General features: G+C 45.6%; 1 protein-coding gene, 4 non-coding genes and 1 pseudogene across 5 annotated transcripts; 1 reads left to right on the forward strand and 5 right to left on the reverse strand.

The window, feature by feature from the left end:
- Positions 1–89: 89 nt before the first annotated feature.
- On the reverse strand, positions 90–208 carry LOC116218019. The gene has a single exon (XR_004162637.1). It is a non-coding gene; the product is annotated as a 5S ribosomal RNA (ribosomal RNA).
- A 146-nt stretch (positions 209–354) lies between these two features.
- Positions 355–10,669, forward strand: LOC116218008. The gene is made up of 10 exons (XM_031558057.2): positions 355–2,192; positions 2,308–2,383; positions 2,519–3,612; positions 3,703–3,911; positions 4,332–4,653; positions 4,866–5,009; positions 5,125–5,289; positions 8,948–9,236; positions 9,342–10,257; positions 10,357–10,669. The coding sequence occupies exons 1-10, from the start codon at positions 1,650–1,652 to the stop codon at positions 10,667–10,669; spliced, it is 4,071 nt and encodes a 1,356-aa protein (XP_031413917.2). The 5' UTR covers positions 355–1,649.
- A 1,468-nt stretch (positions 10,670–12,137) lies between these two features.
- On the reverse strand, positions 12,138–12,251 carry LOC116218024 (annotated as a pseudogene).
- A 247-nt stretch (positions 12,252–12,498) lies between these two features.
- On the reverse strand, positions 12,499–12,618 carry LOC116218022. Its single transcript, XR_004162640.1, has one exon. It is a non-coding gene; the product is annotated as a 5S ribosomal RNA (ribosomal RNA).
- A 250-nt stretch (positions 12,619–12,868) lies between these two features.
- LOC116218020 lies at positions 12,869–12,987 on the reverse strand. Its single transcript, XR_004162638.1, has one exon. It is a non-coding gene; the product is annotated as a 5S ribosomal RNA (ribosomal RNA).
- A 244-nt stretch (positions 12,988–13,231) lies between these two features.
- On the reverse strand, positions 13,232–13,350 carry LOC116218021. Its single transcript, XR_004162639.1, has one exon. It is a non-coding gene; the product is annotated as a 5S ribosomal RNA (ribosomal RNA).
- Positions 13,351–18,034: the final 4,684 nt, after the last annotated feature.

Genomic DNA, 18,034 nt, shown 5'->3' on the forward strand with positions numbered 1-18,034 from the left:
AAAAAAAAAAAGAGTGTTCCAAGTTTAACTGGCTGAATTGTGCTGACTGCTGCGGCCAGCAGGGGCGCGCTGGGAGGCAGAGACAGAAAAGCTTACAGCACCTGGTATTCCCAGGCGGTCTCCCATCCAAGTACTAACCAGGCCCGACACTGCTTAGCTTCCGAGATCGGACGAGATCGGGCGTGCTCAGTGTGGTATGGCCGTAAGCAATTACTGCCTGCCAAAGTCGGCCTCATAAAGCTCACGTGGCTCGGGACGTGCAGACAGACAGGCAGGCAGACACACAGACAGACAGACAGACAGACAGACAGCCATATCAGACAGACAGACAGACTAACAGACAGGCAGAAAGAAAGAAAGAAAAAAAAAAAAAAAAAAGAGTGTTCCAAGTTTAACTGGCTGAATTGTGCTGACTGCTGCGGCCAGCAGGGGCGCGCTGGGAGGCAGAGACAGAAAAGCTTACAGCACCTGGTATTCCCAAGCAAATTCCCCTCCAAGTACCTAAGCGATCGTCAGCCATCCAATGGTTGAGCAGAGCTGAGCAGAGCTGAGCAGCAATCAGCCAATGGTTGAGCAATGCTGAGCAAAGCTCACGCTCAACAGACCAATCATTGAGCGAGGATCGGAAAACGTCATCTAGCTGTGTGAGCTGTTATACAAAAATACTGGTGGCCATTGATGAACGATTGGACTGGTTTCTTTACTCTCAGGTACGTTTGGTATAATTATGTGCTAAGTAATGAATGAAACTCGATATATTTGTGGATAATTTGCCTGATATTCAAGGTTTTACTTGATAATATATCTTGTTAGCGCCGTACTGACACTAATTTTCTAGCTCCGCTTGTTGACATTGAAATAGCTAACCGCTAGGGGTTGATCTCTCTGAAATGCGTTTAAAATGCGACCAGACTATTGATTTTACATGTTGAGACCTTGAAGAATGTACTACTACTGTGTGGACTCTAAATGTAAAGCTTAAATATGCTTTAGATGCGTTAGAATATCAACCGCGATTAGCATGCTAAATGCATTGAAAATGAATGAATGAGCTAGCAATCACTGGTGTTATGACCTGACGATCCCTGGCAATTCTTCAAAAACGTGATCTGACACTCTAGCTAACTTCTTAAGACCATAGAGATGGTGTTACAACAGTGTGGGGTTGAAATTCGATGTGTAAATATGCTTTAAAAGTGTAAACATGTCAACCGCGATTTGCATGTTAAAAACAGTGATGAATGAATGGGCTGTTTTTGGTTACTACTTTTACGAGGGCTGCTGGGATTCTAAAAATGTATTTAAGCCCTCATCAGCTTTTAGTTTTACTCATTTATTCATGTTGTACTGTACCAGATGAAACATGGTGAAGACAATCCCTGGAAATTCTTCAAAAACGTGATCAGACACTTTAGCTCACTTCTTAAGACCATAGAGATAGTGTTACAACAGTGTGGAGTTGAAATTTGATGTGTAAATATGCTTTAGAAATTTAAATATGTCAACGCTATTTGCATGTTAAAAACAAAGTGATGAATGAATGGGCTGTTTTTGGTTACTACTTTTACGAGGGCTGCTGGGTCTCTAAAAATGTATTTAAGCCCTCATCTGCTTTTCATTTATTCATGTTTTACTCTACCAGATGAGTCATGGAGAAGTTTAAACATCGGTGCAGCGTGTGCGACAAGACTTTCACTGAAAAGTCCAACCTGACGAGGCATCTGAAGATCCATGCTGTCGCCAGGAAGACCTTTGACTGTGATGTCTGCAGTAAGAGCTTGACCACCAAATCATCGCTGGTCAGCCATCAACAGCAACACCAGTACCCCAACATTGTTTTGTACCGGCAAGGAGAGGCCAGGCTGAAGTGTACAGAGCCAGCCAAGTCTGTGTCAGAGGCCCCCAGCACCGTTGTTGACCCTACATGGCTGGATCCCAAGACAGCAGAGGCGATGGCCAAGAGATCCGGGGGTGAGCTGTGGAAAGGTCAGCTGGTCATTGTGTTCGGGAAGTACGCCGGTCAAACGTTCAGGTGGCTTCTAGAAAACGATGTCGGCTGGCTGGTGTGGTTGCTGTTCCAGTACTGCCAGCAGGGAGAGCAGAACGAGCTGCTGAAGTGGCAGAAGGAGCGACTGCTCGAGTACGCCAAAGAGTTCCCTCCTGTCACATGGCACCTTGAGAGGAGGTTGAAGGTAAGATAAACTCAGTTACCTTTTAGACCTGAATAATTGATGTTAAGCAGTAACCAGTATTATTAAAAGTATTATTTTATGAGATTATTCTATGGTTGTGTTTTATTTTCTGCAGAAAGTGCAATCGAAGCCCGACCTCTCTCAGCAGGACCCAAACTACGCCAGCGATGCCGAGTTGTTGACTGCTGCAGGTATAGTAGTATTATGCTGAAATGACTTTGTAGTATGCTGTGGAGCTGCTAGAACTGGTGTTTGTGCCAAGTGAAATTCATCAGTATGTATCAAGCAATGCAGTTGATACATCTTTGTGGTGTTCTCCTCTTCAGAGAGTGTCCTGGACAGGTCCGAGGCATCGGTCAGCACGCAGCTGACCACCTGGGGAGACCTCGCCAGCTCTGTGTGCCAGGACGACAGGCCCGGACCCTTGTCCCTCCGAGAGACCTCGGAACCCAATGGCGTCGTGCTGGAGGGCTGGCAGAAGTTCTGGGAGCAGCCGCCTGAATCCGCCCAAGCCCTTGGTATAGTCCCTGCGAACATCAAGTGGCTGAAGACCAATGAGACCTACGGGCTGTTTGAGAGGGCGTCTAAGTATAAGAATGTTAGGGGAGAGATGGCCGAGAGGAAGCTCTTTAAGGAGAAGATGGAGTTCCACCCGCCCCCACCTCCTATGGCCGTCAAGGGAGCTGTGCCCAACATGCTCTCCTTCTTCACCACCCCTGCCTTCTTCTGGCGCCCGGTCGGCGTGATGAAGGCATTGATCCGCTGCCCCAACACCAACTGCCCCGCACCGCCAGAGTACTACCTGGAGAAGAGAGGGTACGGCAGCTACGCCAGGCAAGTGTACGGCTTGAACTTCCTTTACACCCTGCTGACCGAGAGGTTGATGTGCAAACACTGTCTCAAGCTGAGGGAGGAGCCGAGCCAGACGCAGGCGGACGACGAGGAGGACGGCGCCCACCGTGCCCAGCTGCAGTACACCTGGCTGGCGTACAGTCCGAAAATTCTGATGAACCTTGCCCCGGCCATCAGAAGCATGTTCCCTGCCATAGTCTGTGGCAAGCGTGCTGTGGACAGGAGTGTCGTCACCCTGATGAGCGACCGACTCAACGCTGTGTCAATGAGCAAGGTGCAGAGGCTGCTGCAGCAGGGCCACGACGAGTGGTACGTGGAGCGTCGGGACTTGTACCAGACTCTCCTGTACGATGCCCACACGTCGGCGGCTGGATCGTCTCAGCAAGGCATCCTGTCGTTTGCCAGAGCAGCCGGCACTTACACCCCTCCCATCGCCCCGTCTCCCCTTCCGTCTGCTCGGGTCCTGAGGCGTGCGCACCTGATCCTGGAGATGGAGAAGATGCCCGTGTACAGGGACCAAATCCTCAGTACGACTGGGGAAATCCTGTGCATCGACGGCACAAGGAAGGTATGTACAGCATAAAGTACTTGTGATCATATGGAACAGACTGACTGTTGATAAACACCACGCAATGAATGTTCTGCTTTGTTTTGATAGATTCTCAAGAAGATCTACGGCGACGGCCAGGGCACCATGCAGTACGTCACCAGCGTGCTGAATGAGTGGGGTCAGTTCTTGACCACAGTGGTGGTGGCGTCCGAGTCCGAGGGCTGCTACGCACGCATGGCCAGAGGTCTGGTCGCCCGCTTTCGCCGTGCCAACGCTCCTGCTCCAAAGGTGGTGTACGCGGACAACAACTGCTGTCGGTGAGTTCAATAGCAGTTGAAACTAGTGTTGTCACGATACCAAAATTATGAAAAAAAAGTAATAGTAGTAAAATATGACAGAACTTACAATTAAGTGTTTTATAAATTAATACAAAAAAACTCTGTTCCTGCCCTGCTTTTTGACCATTGCTTCCCCTTTTCTCTGCACACACACACATTCTGACTCCGGCTGTCACACATCAAGAAAAATAAAGAAATACTGCTCTTATTATTTAGAGTGCTGTCACTCTTAAAGTACCAGTACTAATTAAATTTCATATCGTACCGATTTTAATAGCAAAAGTATCGCAATACCTTTTTTAGTACCGGTATATCGAGCAACACTAGTTGAAACCTATGATGAAATGGATAATCCAACATGTAACACACCTACACAAAATGTCATGATATCATTTTCAGTGACAGCGGTTCGTCGTTTTTGGAGAATCTGTTTGGTGACTGGGTGAAGAGGGGTACCGTCATCAGGCTGGACATCCGCCACTGGCTGCATCGCTGGGATGCCGTCGTGATCAAGCAGAGCCACGCCAAGTATGGGGCTTTCATGAGTGCCATGGCGGGTGCCGTGCTCGCCTACAACAAGGCGGACATGATGCTTCTTGTCCAGGCGGTCAGGAACGGTAACCCAGAGCTCTACGGCAGGTACTCTGATGAGGAGATGATGGCCTTCCTCAAGCCTTATCAGATCAGGTCGTATGTAAGGCGTATTACCTGTGGGGTTGTGGTAAGTGTGGCTTTCATATTCACATATGTGAATTTTACATATAACAGGTAGCCCTTTCCAAATCTGTTTTTATTTCTTTCATCTTTTGTCTGTAACAAAAGTTATGGTTATCTGAAGTATCCAGCTTTGAAAATAAATGTATGTGTTAAATGTGTGAATGTGTTTAATGTGATTAAACACTCAACGCTGAGAATATATCCTATGTGTTACAGGAGACTGCTTTAGTGATAGAGTCCATCCTTGCTGAGTTCCGGGGACCAGCCGGCCTTGACATCGATGGCATTCACCTGTTCAAGTCGCCAGAGGCAGTCGACGCTCACTGGGCAGTTGCGAGCAAGCACCTCAGTTGCATGCAGGTAGGTTAATGTCTTTGCGGTCATTGTGTGTCACAACCATTCAAACTTGTATATGGCAACATTTCAAAAGGACACCAGAATAAATAAAGACCTTGCAATATGTTGTGTGTTACAGGATCCCCCTGGCATACCGCTGTATGTGTCTGTGAAGGTGGTGGTGATGAACGGCGTCCGACTGAACAAGCACAAGTGCCGGCGAGGCAGCAACTCTCTGGAGGGGTTGCACGCCCACCTGTTCAACGCCGTCCCTTCACAGCGATGTGGGATTATGCCATTCCAAGTGAGTGATTAAAACATAATATAAATATAAAGCTTTATTGCAGACACATGTTCATATAGAGAGACCAAGATGGCGGCGCGTGAACAACGCGAGGCTCAGCGTCTACCCAGAATCTGCAAATTAGTAGTTTTCTGCCTGTTAATCTCGAGTCTGTTCACTCAGAACAGTCTTGCCTTTACCTCATACACCCGTCAGCAACTTTTGGACATCGGATCTTGCGATTTCGACAACTTTATCGACAGTCACCGGCTCATTCCAGAGATCACAAAAACAGCGGTGGCTACCAACCCGGCTACGCCGACCGGAAGTGCTCACAGGCGGCGTCGAGACCGTAAACAAAGGCGGGGGCAACGAGGAGGGCTAAGAGCTAGGCTACGGCTAACTCCTCACCGGCTATCTCTACCCAGCCTTTTCCTCGCCAATGTTCGGTCTCTGGCGAATAAAATGGATGAACTGCGGCTGCGGATCACCACTAACAAACGGATCATGGACTGCAACGTCATGATTTTTACAGAAACATGGCTCAACAGCGGCGTCCCTGATAGCGCCATCGAGCTAGCGGGGCGCTACATCCTCCGGGCGGATAGAACAGCAGAGGACTCCGGTAAGACCAGAGGCGGTGGACTATGCATCTATGTCAACAAAGACTGGTGTACGGACACTGTTATCATCGAGAGTCACTGCTCTGCTAACATTGAGTACCTCATGGTTAAGTGTAGACCGTTCTATCTGCCTAGAGAGTTTACATCAACTGCTGTGACTGCAGCTTATATCCCCCCGGATGCTAACGCTAAGCTGGCAATGAAGGAATTGCATGCTGCCATTAGCAAGCAACAAACTTTACATCCGGATGCAGCCTTTATTGTTGCGGGTGACTTTAATCACTCCAACCTGAAGACTGTACTCCCCAAATTTCACCAGCATGTCTCCTGTCCCACGAGAGGAGACAAGACTTTGGACCATGTCTACACTAACATGGCTGATGCTTACAAAGCTGACCCCCTCCCCCACCTAGGTCAGTCTGACCACCTCTCTTTGTTTCTTCTCCCGAAATACACACCACTCATCAAACGTGTGAAACCCACAGTGAGGACAGTTAAAGTGTGGCCAGAGGGAGCAGACTCTGCACTACAGCACCGGTTTGGACACACAGACTGGAGTGTGTTTGCCACCCAGGCCACACTGGACTCCCACACGGACATCAACGCCTATGCCTCATCTGTACTGGACTTTATCAACACCAACATCAACAGTGTCACCACCCTCAAACAGATCACCACTTTCCCTAATCAGAAGCCATGGATGAACAGGGAGGTCCGCCTTTTGCTGAAGGCACGCGATACTGCTTTCAGATCAGGTGACACCCAGGCCTACAGTTCATCCAGGGCCGACCTGAAGAGGGGCATCAAAAAGGCCAAGCACAGCTACAAACTCAAGATTGAAGAGCACTTCAATAACAACTCTGACCCCCGACGCATGTGGCAAGGCATCCAGGCCATAACGGACTATAAACCCACCAACACCTCCCCCCAAACCGGCGAAGCATCACTCCCTGATGAGCTTAACAGCTTTTATGCACGATTCGATAGGGACAACCAGGAGGTGGCCATCAAGGCTGTACTCACTACAGACAACCAGCCCCTCACACTCTCCTCCACCGACGTGTGTGCTGCACTGAGCAGGACTAATGCACGAAAGGCTGCTGGCCCTGATGGCATCCCTGGACGGGTGCTCAGGGCCTGTGCTGGGCAGCTGACTGAGGTCTTGACTGACTTATTCAACCTGTCACTGGCCCAAGCAGCTGTCCCCACGTGCTTCAAGACCACCTCCATCGTGCCGGTGCCAAAGCACTCCAAAGCAGCGAGCCTTAATGACTTTCGCCCAGTTGCACTCACTTCAACCATCATGAAGTGCTTCGAGAGGCTGGTCCTGGCTCATCTTAAAACATGCCTACCACCCACACTGGACCCCCTCCAATTCGCCTACCGCCAGAACAGGAGCACGGAGGATGCCATCTCCACGGCACTACACTCCGCCCTTTCCCACCTGGACAACAGTAACACATATGCGAGACTGTTGTTCATAGACTTCAGCTCTGCATTTAACACCATAATCCCCTCCAAACTGATCACTAAACTCAGTGATCTAGGCATCAACACCTCCCTCAGAAACTGGATTCTGGACTTCCTAACCAACAGACCCCAGTCTGTCAGGTTAGACAACAACACCTCCTCAACCCTCATCCTGAACACTGGTGTCCCACAGGGCTGCGTGCTGAGCCTCTCCTCTACTCCCTCTTCACCCACGACTGCACAGCTGTACATGGTTCTAATACCATTGTAAAGTTTGCAGACGACACAACGGTGATTGGCCTCATCAGCAACAACGATGAGTCGGCCTACAGGGAGGAGGTTCAGCACCTGGCAGAGTGGTGTGCCAATAACAACCTGGCTCTCAACACCAAGAAGACCAAGGAGCTCATTGTGGACTTCAGGAGGACCAAAGGTGGCGCACACACCCCGATCTGTATCAACGGGACGGAGGTGGAGCGTGTCGCCAGCTTTAAATTCCTGGGTGTCCACATCTCCGAGGACCTCTCTTGGACCCTCAACACCTCAACCATAGTCAAGAAGGCTCACCAGCGTCTCTTCTTTCTGAGGAGATTGAAGAAGGCCCATCTGTCTCCTAAGATACTGGTGAACTTCTACCGCTGCACCATTGAGAGCATCCTCACCAACTGCATCTCAGTCTGGTTTGGCAGCTGCTCTGTTGCGGACCGCAAAACACTCCAGAGGGTAGTGAAAACTGCCCAACGCATCACTGGCTCCCCACTCCCCACCATCGATGCTGTCCAGCGCAAGAGATGTCTGCGGAAGGCGCGCAGCATCGAGAAGGACAGCTCCCATCCCAACCACAGACTGTTTTGCCCTCCTCCCCTCAGGGAGGCGCTACAGGGCCCTCCGTTCCCGGACCAGCAGGCTCAGGAACAGCTTCTTCCCTGCGGCTGTCACCCTGTTGAACTCTGCACCACGGTGATAGTTCCCCCTGGCTACCCCCTCACACTCCTTCCTGTATTCCCCCTCTCTACCCTGGCTTGACTGCCACACACCTACCTCCAGCCACTGAACATTTGCACTAAATTGTTCATTGTATATATCTATTTATGTTAAATTGTTGTCATCCATATTCATCGTACTTATATCTTATCATGTCTCCTACCTCATTTATAACTTATAACCTCTACTGCCACCTTCACCTGTACTTCATCTGCACTTTACACATATCTATATCACATCTGCACTAATCACCTTTATTGCTGCTCATGTTCTTACTGCTCATACCACTTATATCTTATGTCATACTGTATATACCATATTTATCTATATTTATATTACCATTTGCACATACTCTGCACTCTTCTACTTTGCACTTCTGGTTAGATGCTAACTGCATTTCGTTGCCTCAGTACCTGTACTCTGTGCAATGACAATAAAGTTGAATCTAATCTAATCTAAACATGTTCATATAGCACATCATACAGTATAATTTAAAAAGAAAAGTGTCAATGATAGTTTCAATGATACATTTTATTTCACAGCTCCAGTCATCACTTGTAAACATTGTACACAATAACAGACAAAATGAAAATGTGTTTCAGGTATACTTGGTATCCTTTGCCATGCAGTGGAACCACCGCATGACATCGCTCCGTGTCGCTGGTGGTCATGGCCAGCAGACGTCGTGCTTGGACGCGCGGCAGATCCAGCGCGTCAACCAGCAAGCCGAGGTTCTCTTCGGCAAGGAACACGTCCTGGAGCCCAACTTTGCTGCACCGATGCCGGTCCCCGAAGTGTACGAGCACCCCGACGAGGAGGAGCTCCTTGGTGTCGAGTACGCCATGTGCCAGTCCACCAGCTTCACTGCCAGGGACTACTACGTGCAGAAAGGTACAGTACTTGATCACATACTTAAACAATGATGACAAACCTGGTGCAAAAAAAAACTATTGTTGTGTAGACATGTTTGTGATTAGTACAATTACATATTTGCAGTTGAGGAAGAGCAGTCGCGTGAGGAAGAGGAGGAGGAGGAGGAGGAGGAGGAGTCGGCTGAGCAGGGAGACGACGAGACTGCGGACGAGGGTCTCGGCATGTCTTCTGATACAGAGGAGGACCCGATAGACAGAGTCTGTGGAAAGCACGTCGTCCTCACCCAGGCAGAACAGGCGGAAGAGGAGGACAGTCCTGCCCTGCAAGACGTGCTGATGAGCCATCGACATCTGCATCTGCCAGGTATAGAGGAAGTGGAAGCACTGGCCTTGCTCCTCCTAGAACTGGCCGACAACAGCGACCACCACCTAGTGCCGGCTGACCTCAGGCAGAAGATCGCCGCCACCGCCAGCTCTCTCCACGACCACGACAAGACCGCCGCCCGCTTCGTCAAGCGGTACGAGTCCAGGTGGGGCTACACTTTGTTCGGTCGGTGCCTTGGGGCGGACTCTCCCGAGACCAGAGCAGCCCAGAAAACAAAGTTTGGCTGCATGAGGTACGCTCAGGCGGCACAGGTGACCGAGGACAGTCGCCTGCTCTACCTCCTCCTCAAGATGCTGAAGAACCGAGCGCCGACCAATCAGCTCACCTCCCCCAGCAAGATCACGGCTTCTTTGAAGGGACAGTATAAGAGGATTGCAGACCGAGTCCGAGACGACCCCATCCTCGGCAGTCTCCCCATTCCACTTCCCAACTTGAACGCCAAGTCCATCTCGACCTTCACTGCCAGGGAGGAGAAAAAGGCCAACTACGGGGCGACTGTACTGCCGAAGGTGACGCCTCACCTGAAAGTGCTGTCAGACGCACCGTTCCCAGAAGCTCCTGCACTGCCAACATCCCTCCCACCGCCAGACCGGCCTCAGGTCCAGTACCAGCACGTTCATCACGAGGCTGGAAAAAGACGTGGTGAGAAGCGGAGGTAAGTTGTCATCAGCACTTTGTTTCACCTGTTGGCTGTGGAAAGCAAATAGCACACACGTCATATCATACTCATTACATGTGTATTTTATATTTCCAGATTATTTGTTGAAGAGCCAGAGCCTGTGCCTCCTGTGAACCGGCCCGTTCAGCCCACGGCGTCATCCTCCTTCACTCGGCCAAAGCCTACTGCGTCCACCCACCTCCAGCCAAAGCCTGCTGCGCCCACCTATGGACCACCCCCTGTGTCGGCAGCACCCATACTGCTGGTTCTCCCCGCACAGCCACAGGCTCCCTCCGTCCTGTTTTCGTGGGCCATCGTGCAGCCAGAGCTTTGTACCTCCTGCACCAACAGTCAAGGCATTCATGCCGAACAAGTCCTCGCGGCCATGTGGGGCTTGCCATGTGCCTAATTGTGGTGGACAGCGGAAGAGGTACACACCTTCCAAGGACAAAGTGGCTGGAAGCACCCAGAAGATATTTTCCTACTGTCCATCCACTAGGAAATCCACCACCTCTGGGTTTGACAATGTGGTGTACGACAGCTTTGAACACTTTAAAAGTGTGGTGGATGTGGAGTTGGAAAAGAGTGTGTAAATAACTTATCTCTGTGATGCCACTTCTCCTGTGCCATCTGTAGGAGAGAGAAAGAGGCTTGTTTGTGTTTGTTTGTTTGTGTGTTTGTGTTTTAAAGTGCTTCAGCAAGTACAAACAAAACTATCTATTTATTTATATAGTTCAGAAGTTCAAAAAAATGCACTTTACAGTTTTACTTAAGAATGTTCTTGTGTTTGTTTTTTTATTATTATTTATGTTGCTGTTAAAATGCACTTTGTAGTATCTTTTTTTTATAAAAAACATGTTCTGGCCTATGTTTAATATCAAGGCCAATCTAACCTCAATCATTTTAACCTTAATCAGTTCCGATCTAACACAATCAGTTTACATACCCTTTAGTGGTTGTTCATGTCTGATAATATGTGTTTTTGTCATGTATGTGTTTGTCTTTGTCAGCTTCATGTCTTTGTATGTTTGTATGTCTTTGTCTGCTTCATGTTTAACAAAAGTTTGCCAAAGAAAACACACAAAAAAATCGAACAGGCTTGAGCCTTTATTTGTTGATTAGTGACCTGAGTCTTTGGATAATCCTGTTCTTTATTGGGCTTTGGCCTGTACAAACCAATTGTTAATTTTTATCACAAGTACAAGTTTGTGTTTTTAATTAAGTGTTTTTGAGTATTATATGTTATTTATGTGCGCGTGTCCTTGTGATGTTTGTTTGTCTGTCAGCTCCATGTTTAACTAAATGTTCACAAATGGTAGTAAATGTTTGTCTCTCGTGTTCTCGCTCGTAGATCTGTACCTTGTCGTGGTGAGTGAGCTTTAAACCAAACAGATCTTGTTTACTTGTGTTTTCATGCATTGCCTTTTAAATGAAACACATTCTGGGTGAAAAATAAAAGTTGTAAAAGTATTTCAAGTATTTTGGAGTCTCTGTATGCTTGGGTTTCAGAAGGGGTGGGATAGTGTACAAAAACACATCAAAGCAATTAGAAGTCCTTGTTTCTTCTCCGCCGCTACCACAGGTGTGAATACACCCCACTGTGCGCTGGCTACACCCCCTGGGTGGTCACGAGTTCTGTGAAAGGCTTTGATGTCTTCCAGACAAAGTGAGAGTGTACTGATACATGACACCTTTTCTTAATTCAGCCCAAAAATGTAACTTTGAAAATAATAAACAAAACATTCAGCAGACTAGTATATTTCAATAAACCAGGCCTTGTACATGACAATTTCTGTAAATAACACTGACCACCAGATGGCACCATCCGTTTTGATCATTTTCGATCGATCCCAGGGTTGAACAATATGTACTTGGGGGGGTCATGAGCCATTCCCAGGCGGTCTCCCATCCAAGTACTAACCAGGCCCGACACTGCTTAGCTTCCGAGATCGGACGAGATCGGGCGTGCTCAGTGTGGTATGGCCGTAAGCAATTACTGCCTGCCAAAGTCGGCCTCATAAAGCTCACGTGGCTCGGGACGTGCAGATAGACAGGCAGGCAGACACACAGACAGACAGACAGACAGACAGACAGCCATATCAGACAGACAGACAGACTAACAGACAGGCAGAAAGAAAGAAAGAAAAAAAAAAAAAAAAAGAGTGTTCCAAGTTTAACTGGCTGAATTGTGCTGACTGCTGCGGCCAGCAGGGGCGCGCTGGGAGGCAGAGACAGAAAAGCTTACAGCACCTGGTATTCCCAGGCGGTCTCCCATCCAAGTACTAACCAGGCCCGACACTGCTTAGCTTCCCGAGATCGGACGAGATCGGGCGTGCTCAGTGTGGTATGGCCGTAAGCAATTACTGCCTGCCAAAGTCGGCCTCATAAAGCTCACGTGGCTCGGGACGTGCAGATAGACAGGCAGGCAGACACACACACAGACAGACAGACAGACAGACAGAGCCATATCAGACAGACAGACAGACTAACAGACAGGCAGAAAGAAAGAAAGAAAAAAAAAAAAAAAAAAGAGTGTTCCAAGTTTAACTGGCTGAATTGTGCTGACTGCTGCGGCCAGCAGGGGCGCGCTGGGAGGCAGAGACAGAAAAGCTTACAGCACCTGGTATTCCCAGGCGGTCTCCCATCCAAGTACTAACCAGGCCCGACACTGCTTAGCTTCCGAGATCGGACGAGATCGGGCGTGCTCAGTGTGGTATGGCCGTAAGCAATTACTGCCTGCCAAAGTCGGCCTCATAAAGCTCACGTGGCTCGGGACGTGCAGATAGACAGGCAGGCAGACACACACACAGACAGACAGACAGACAGCCATATCAGACAGACAGACAGACTAACAGACAGGCAGAAAGAAAGAAAGAAAAAAAAAAAAAAAAAAGAGTGTTCCAAGTTTAACTGGCTGAATTGTGCTGACTGCTGCGGCCAGCAGGGGCGCGCTGGGAGGCAGAGACAGAAAAGCTTACAGCACCTGGTATTCCCAGGCGGTCTCCCATCCAAGTACTAACCAGGCCCGACACTGCTTAGCTTCCGAGATCGGACGAGATCGGGCGTGCTCAGTGTGGTATGGCCGTAAGCAATTACTGCCTGCCAAAGTCGGCCTCATAAAGCTCACGTGGCTCGGGACGTGCAGATAGACAGGCAGGCAGACACACACACAGACAGACAGACAGACAGACAGACAGCCATATCAGACAGACAGACAGACTAACAGACAGGCAGAAAGAAAGAAAGAAAAAAAAAAAAAAAAAGAGTGTTCCAAGTTTAACTGGCTGAATTGTGCTGACTGCTGCGGCCAGCAGGGGCGCGCTGGGAGGCAGAGACAGAAAAGCTTACAGCACCTGGTATTCCCAGGCGGTCTCCCATCCAAGTACTAACCAGGCCCGACACTGCTTAGCTTCCGAGATCGGACGAGATTTTTTTTTTTTTTTTTTTGTCTTTTATTGATCAAAACTTCAGTTTTTACATTTGAAAAATTTCAAGAAATACATTCAATATTCTGTTTTACATTTCGTTTTTTCCCACAGTCCTTGTGTAAATGTAGTTATTTTTAAAACAGTACATCAATAATTTACAATCCATTATTCTATCAAAGCATTCCATTTTCACTTGTTCACATTTTCCTTTGCAAAAGACATTCATCATATATACAAGTTTAAAATTCACAAGGAATTTTACAGTCCATAAATTATGTGCAAAACTCGCATACGTAATAAATAACATTGCATCTTTATACAGAAAACAGAACAATACTTCAATAAATATATAAATAATGTGCAAAATGCTTTGATAGTGCATCAATAAATACATAAATAAGTTCAATAAATACAATAAAAGCAAACAGGCAGAAGATCTTAAGAACATTCAGGCAAATTTAATTTAATTCCCTCCCATGTTAATGACACAAATTGGTTGCTAAAAACAAAATTTTGGTTAAAAGTCTCTAGCTCATCTTTGAAAGTAAAATAGGCATACAGTGTTTCAATCACTCTTTGCAGTTTCTGCTCGAATAGTTTGCATATATCCAGTTTATGCTTTTTTTGTTTACTCACCACCCTCCTTACCCACACTGTATGCCTGGCCACAGATAAAAATATGTTTGCTGCCTGGTTCCTTTTTTTGTTTCTTTCCTTAAAAGCACCAAATAAGAACACCTTCTCCCACTGTTCTTCCACATACTGCCCATCCATCCCGAATCCCATTAATATATTCTTTAATTTCTCTGTAAAACACTCCAGCTCTTGCATTTAAAAAACATGTGTTTCAATCCCTCTTTTTCTGTTTTACATACTTTACATAATTCATCAGCTGCAAAACCAATTTTAAAAAGCCTCATCTCATTAAAAATGCAATTGTGTGCTAAAAGATAATCGAAGTTTTCTAAAAGCGGGCATTTTAGCGCAGATCTTATATTTCCCCATATTTCTTCTTCTTTTATATTCATAAACATTTTCCCCCAATAGGCATTTGCCCTGGGTTTTATAAAAGCTTTGTCCCTAAAAATATTATACAATTGTTTTAGTGCACACACATTAAAAGGTATCCCAGTATCTTTCATCATTACTTTAGCTCCTTCTCCCTCCCCCCCACCCTTTCCTCCTTTCATCTTTTCCCACCACTCCTCCGGTATTGTTTGTTTAATTTTTTCCAGTTCCTTCTTTACAGTGCCTTCATCAATTTCCCCTTCAACCCTTTCAATTTCATCCATAAAAGCTTGGAATGGCAAGAGCCCTGGTTTTATTTCATAAAAGAGATCTCTGATCGTGCGGAACCCGGCATCAAACCATCTCTTTACATAAAAGTTCCCCCTATTCAAATTTGGGTTTAAAAACAACGGTTGGTTTAAAATCTCATCCCTCCCCTCCGGTTTAAAATCTATCTCTTCTCTAAAATCTCCCCAAGCCCTTAAAACTTCCCTATAAAAGTCTGGGATGCCGACCGTCATATTTTCCTTTATCTTCATCCATAAGACTGAAGACCCCATTTCAAATTTTTTGTTTAAAAAATATTCAAAAGTCCCTTTCCATTCTTTATGTCCCTCCCCCATAAAATGTTTTACTACCTTAATTCTAAGGGCCTTCAGTCTTAAGAGTGGGTCGAGCAATCCCAGACCCCCCTCCTCCACCCTCCCGATCAGAGTCTCGTAGGCTATTTTGGATGGCTTACCGTCCCAAATAAAAGCAGTCACCATTTCTTTAAAAGTTTTTAAGACAGGTAATGGCAAACTGACCGATCCAAGGACGTACCATATTTTGGATAAAAAGAGTGAGTTTAAGACCAAAATTTTTCCCTTGAGGGTTAGATTCCTCCTCCTCCAAAAAGTCAATCTTTTCTTGGTTTTCCCGATTGTCTCCTCCCACATCAACTTTGCGTTTTGCCTTTCATCCATCCCTACTCTAACTCCCAGAATTTTTATATTTTCCCTAACTTCTTTAAAGGGTAGCGTCCTTGACAAGGCGTTATCTTTTCCTATGTTTAAAAACTCAGTTTTGCCCCGATTCATTCTAGCGCCTGAGCCTTTGCAGTATCTCTCCAGGACTTCCATTGCTCTCCAGATGCTGGCTTCATCTTTTAAAATCAGAGTTGTGTCATCCGCATACTGGTATATTTTAGTTTCTTTGCTAAAATCTTTAAAACCATCAAGCGGAATTCCTTTTATTCCACTGTCAGCATTGATCGCCAGGCCCAGGGGCTCTGCGACCAGAGTGTACAGCAATGCTGACAGTGGACATCCTTGTCGAATTGATCTAGTTAAATAAATAAAATCTGTTAAAAAACCATTGCATTTGACACAACTCTTTGCATCCGAGTAGAGACCTCTCAGACACTGTACAAATTTGTCGCCAAAATCATACTTCCTTAAAACCTCAAATAAAAAATCATGCTCTACCCTATCAAACGCCTTTTCTAAATCTATATTAATTAAAAATCCCTTCTTCCCCTCTCTATCTACATACCAAATTTTGTCTCTAATACTGTTTACAGTGTCTGAGATGTCTCTACCCAGCACAGCATATGCCTGGTTGGTCTGAATGATTCTGGGTAAAACCCGCTTCAGTCTGTTTGCCATTACCTTTGCTAAAATCTTATAATCACAATTTAAAAGACTGATAGGTCTAAAATTCTGTAGCTCTTCCTTGTCCCCCTTTTTCTTATAAATTATTTTAATCATTCCTCTTGTCATTGAGGGACTCAGAGCTCCTCCTTGCCATATTCCATTAAAGATCTTATTTAAAACAGGTATTAAAATATTTTTAAATACTTTATAAAACTCACACCCCAAACCATCCAACCCAGGGCTCCGGCCATTCTTCATTCCCCCTAAAGCCTCCTCAATTTCCTCCTGACTAATTACTTTGTTACACATTTCTTTGTCCTCCTCTGACACCTTTTCCTCAATGTTGTTTAATAAATAATCCCTATCTTCTTCTTTTGTTCCTTGCTTTGTAAATAAATTATTATAAAAACCATGTACTTCCTTTAAAATACCTTCTTTATCTGTTATTCTTTTCCCCTCTAGATTCTTTACACTTTTAATTTCTTCTGCCTTTTGTCTGGTTTTTTCTAAGTTAAAAAAGAACTTTGTACACCTCTCCCCCTCCACCATATAGTTTGCTCTGCTCCTGATCATTGCACCTTTAAAAGTTTGCTCTTCAATTCTTTTTAATTCATCTTCTAAAAACGCTATTTTATTTATGTCCTCCTGCCCCTCCCTTACTTTCTGCAGTTCATCTTCTAATTCTTTGTGTACCCCTCTTTCCTTCATTTTCCTCTCTTTACTTCTTTTTTGACTAAAACCTATCGAATATTTCTTTATTTCATATTTTAAATTATCCCACCATACACCCAAACTGTCCCCATAATCTCCTATTTCTTTTATGCTGCTTAAAATCATTTCTCCAACCTCCATTTTGTATACATTGTCTTTTAAAATCTCTGTGTTTAAAAGCCAAATACCCGGTCCCCTTTCCACCTTATTCAAATCCAGTTTTAAAAATACATATTCATGATCGCTAAAACCACATCTTTTATAATATACCCTTTTCACATATTCACTTAAAGTTTTCTTTATTAAAACCATGTCTATTCTGCTTTGTTTTATTTTATCTTTTACTATTTGCACTCTACTATACTTCCTCACTTCTTTGTTTCTTTCTCTCCATATGTCGCTCATTTCACACTTCTCCATCAAGTCTTTTAATTCCTTTCTTCCTCTGTCTGTCTTAAAAACCATATTTTCTTCTATATCTACTCTTTCTAAAATTGTGTTAAAATCCCCCATGACTATTGTTTCTCCCCAGCCTTCTATTAAAATCCGGAGTTTCTTAAAAAAATCCACCCTTTCCTTGTCTTCATTTGGTGCGTGTATATTACAAACTGTTATTTTTTCGTTATTTTCTTCCATTGTTATTGTTAAAATGTTCCCTTCTTTATCACTGTATATTTCTGCTACCTTCTCACACACATCTCTCTTTATTAAAAAAGCCACTCCTCTTCCTTTTTTATCACTGTTATTATAAAATACTTCTCCATCCCATCTTCTTTTAAAACCTTCTGCTGTTTCTTTTGTCCAGTTACTTTCCTGTATTAAAATTACATCATTTCGTTCTGTTTCTTTAACCATTCTTTGCATCTTCACAGGATTAATCCCTCCTCTTACATTAATAGAAATAAAATCCCACACCATTAAAATAATAAATAAACAAATACCAAAATTAAAACCCCTCATTTTAAGTCCCAACATTTCTGTTTTTCCCCCCCT

This window comes from Clupea harengus, chromosome 20 (genome assembly GCF_900700415.2).
Source record: "Clupea harengus chromosome 20, Ch_v2.0.2, whole genome shotgun sequence".
Lineage (NCBI taxonomy): Eukaryota > Metazoa > Chordata > Actinopteri > Clupeiformes > Clupeidae > Clupea > Clupea harengus.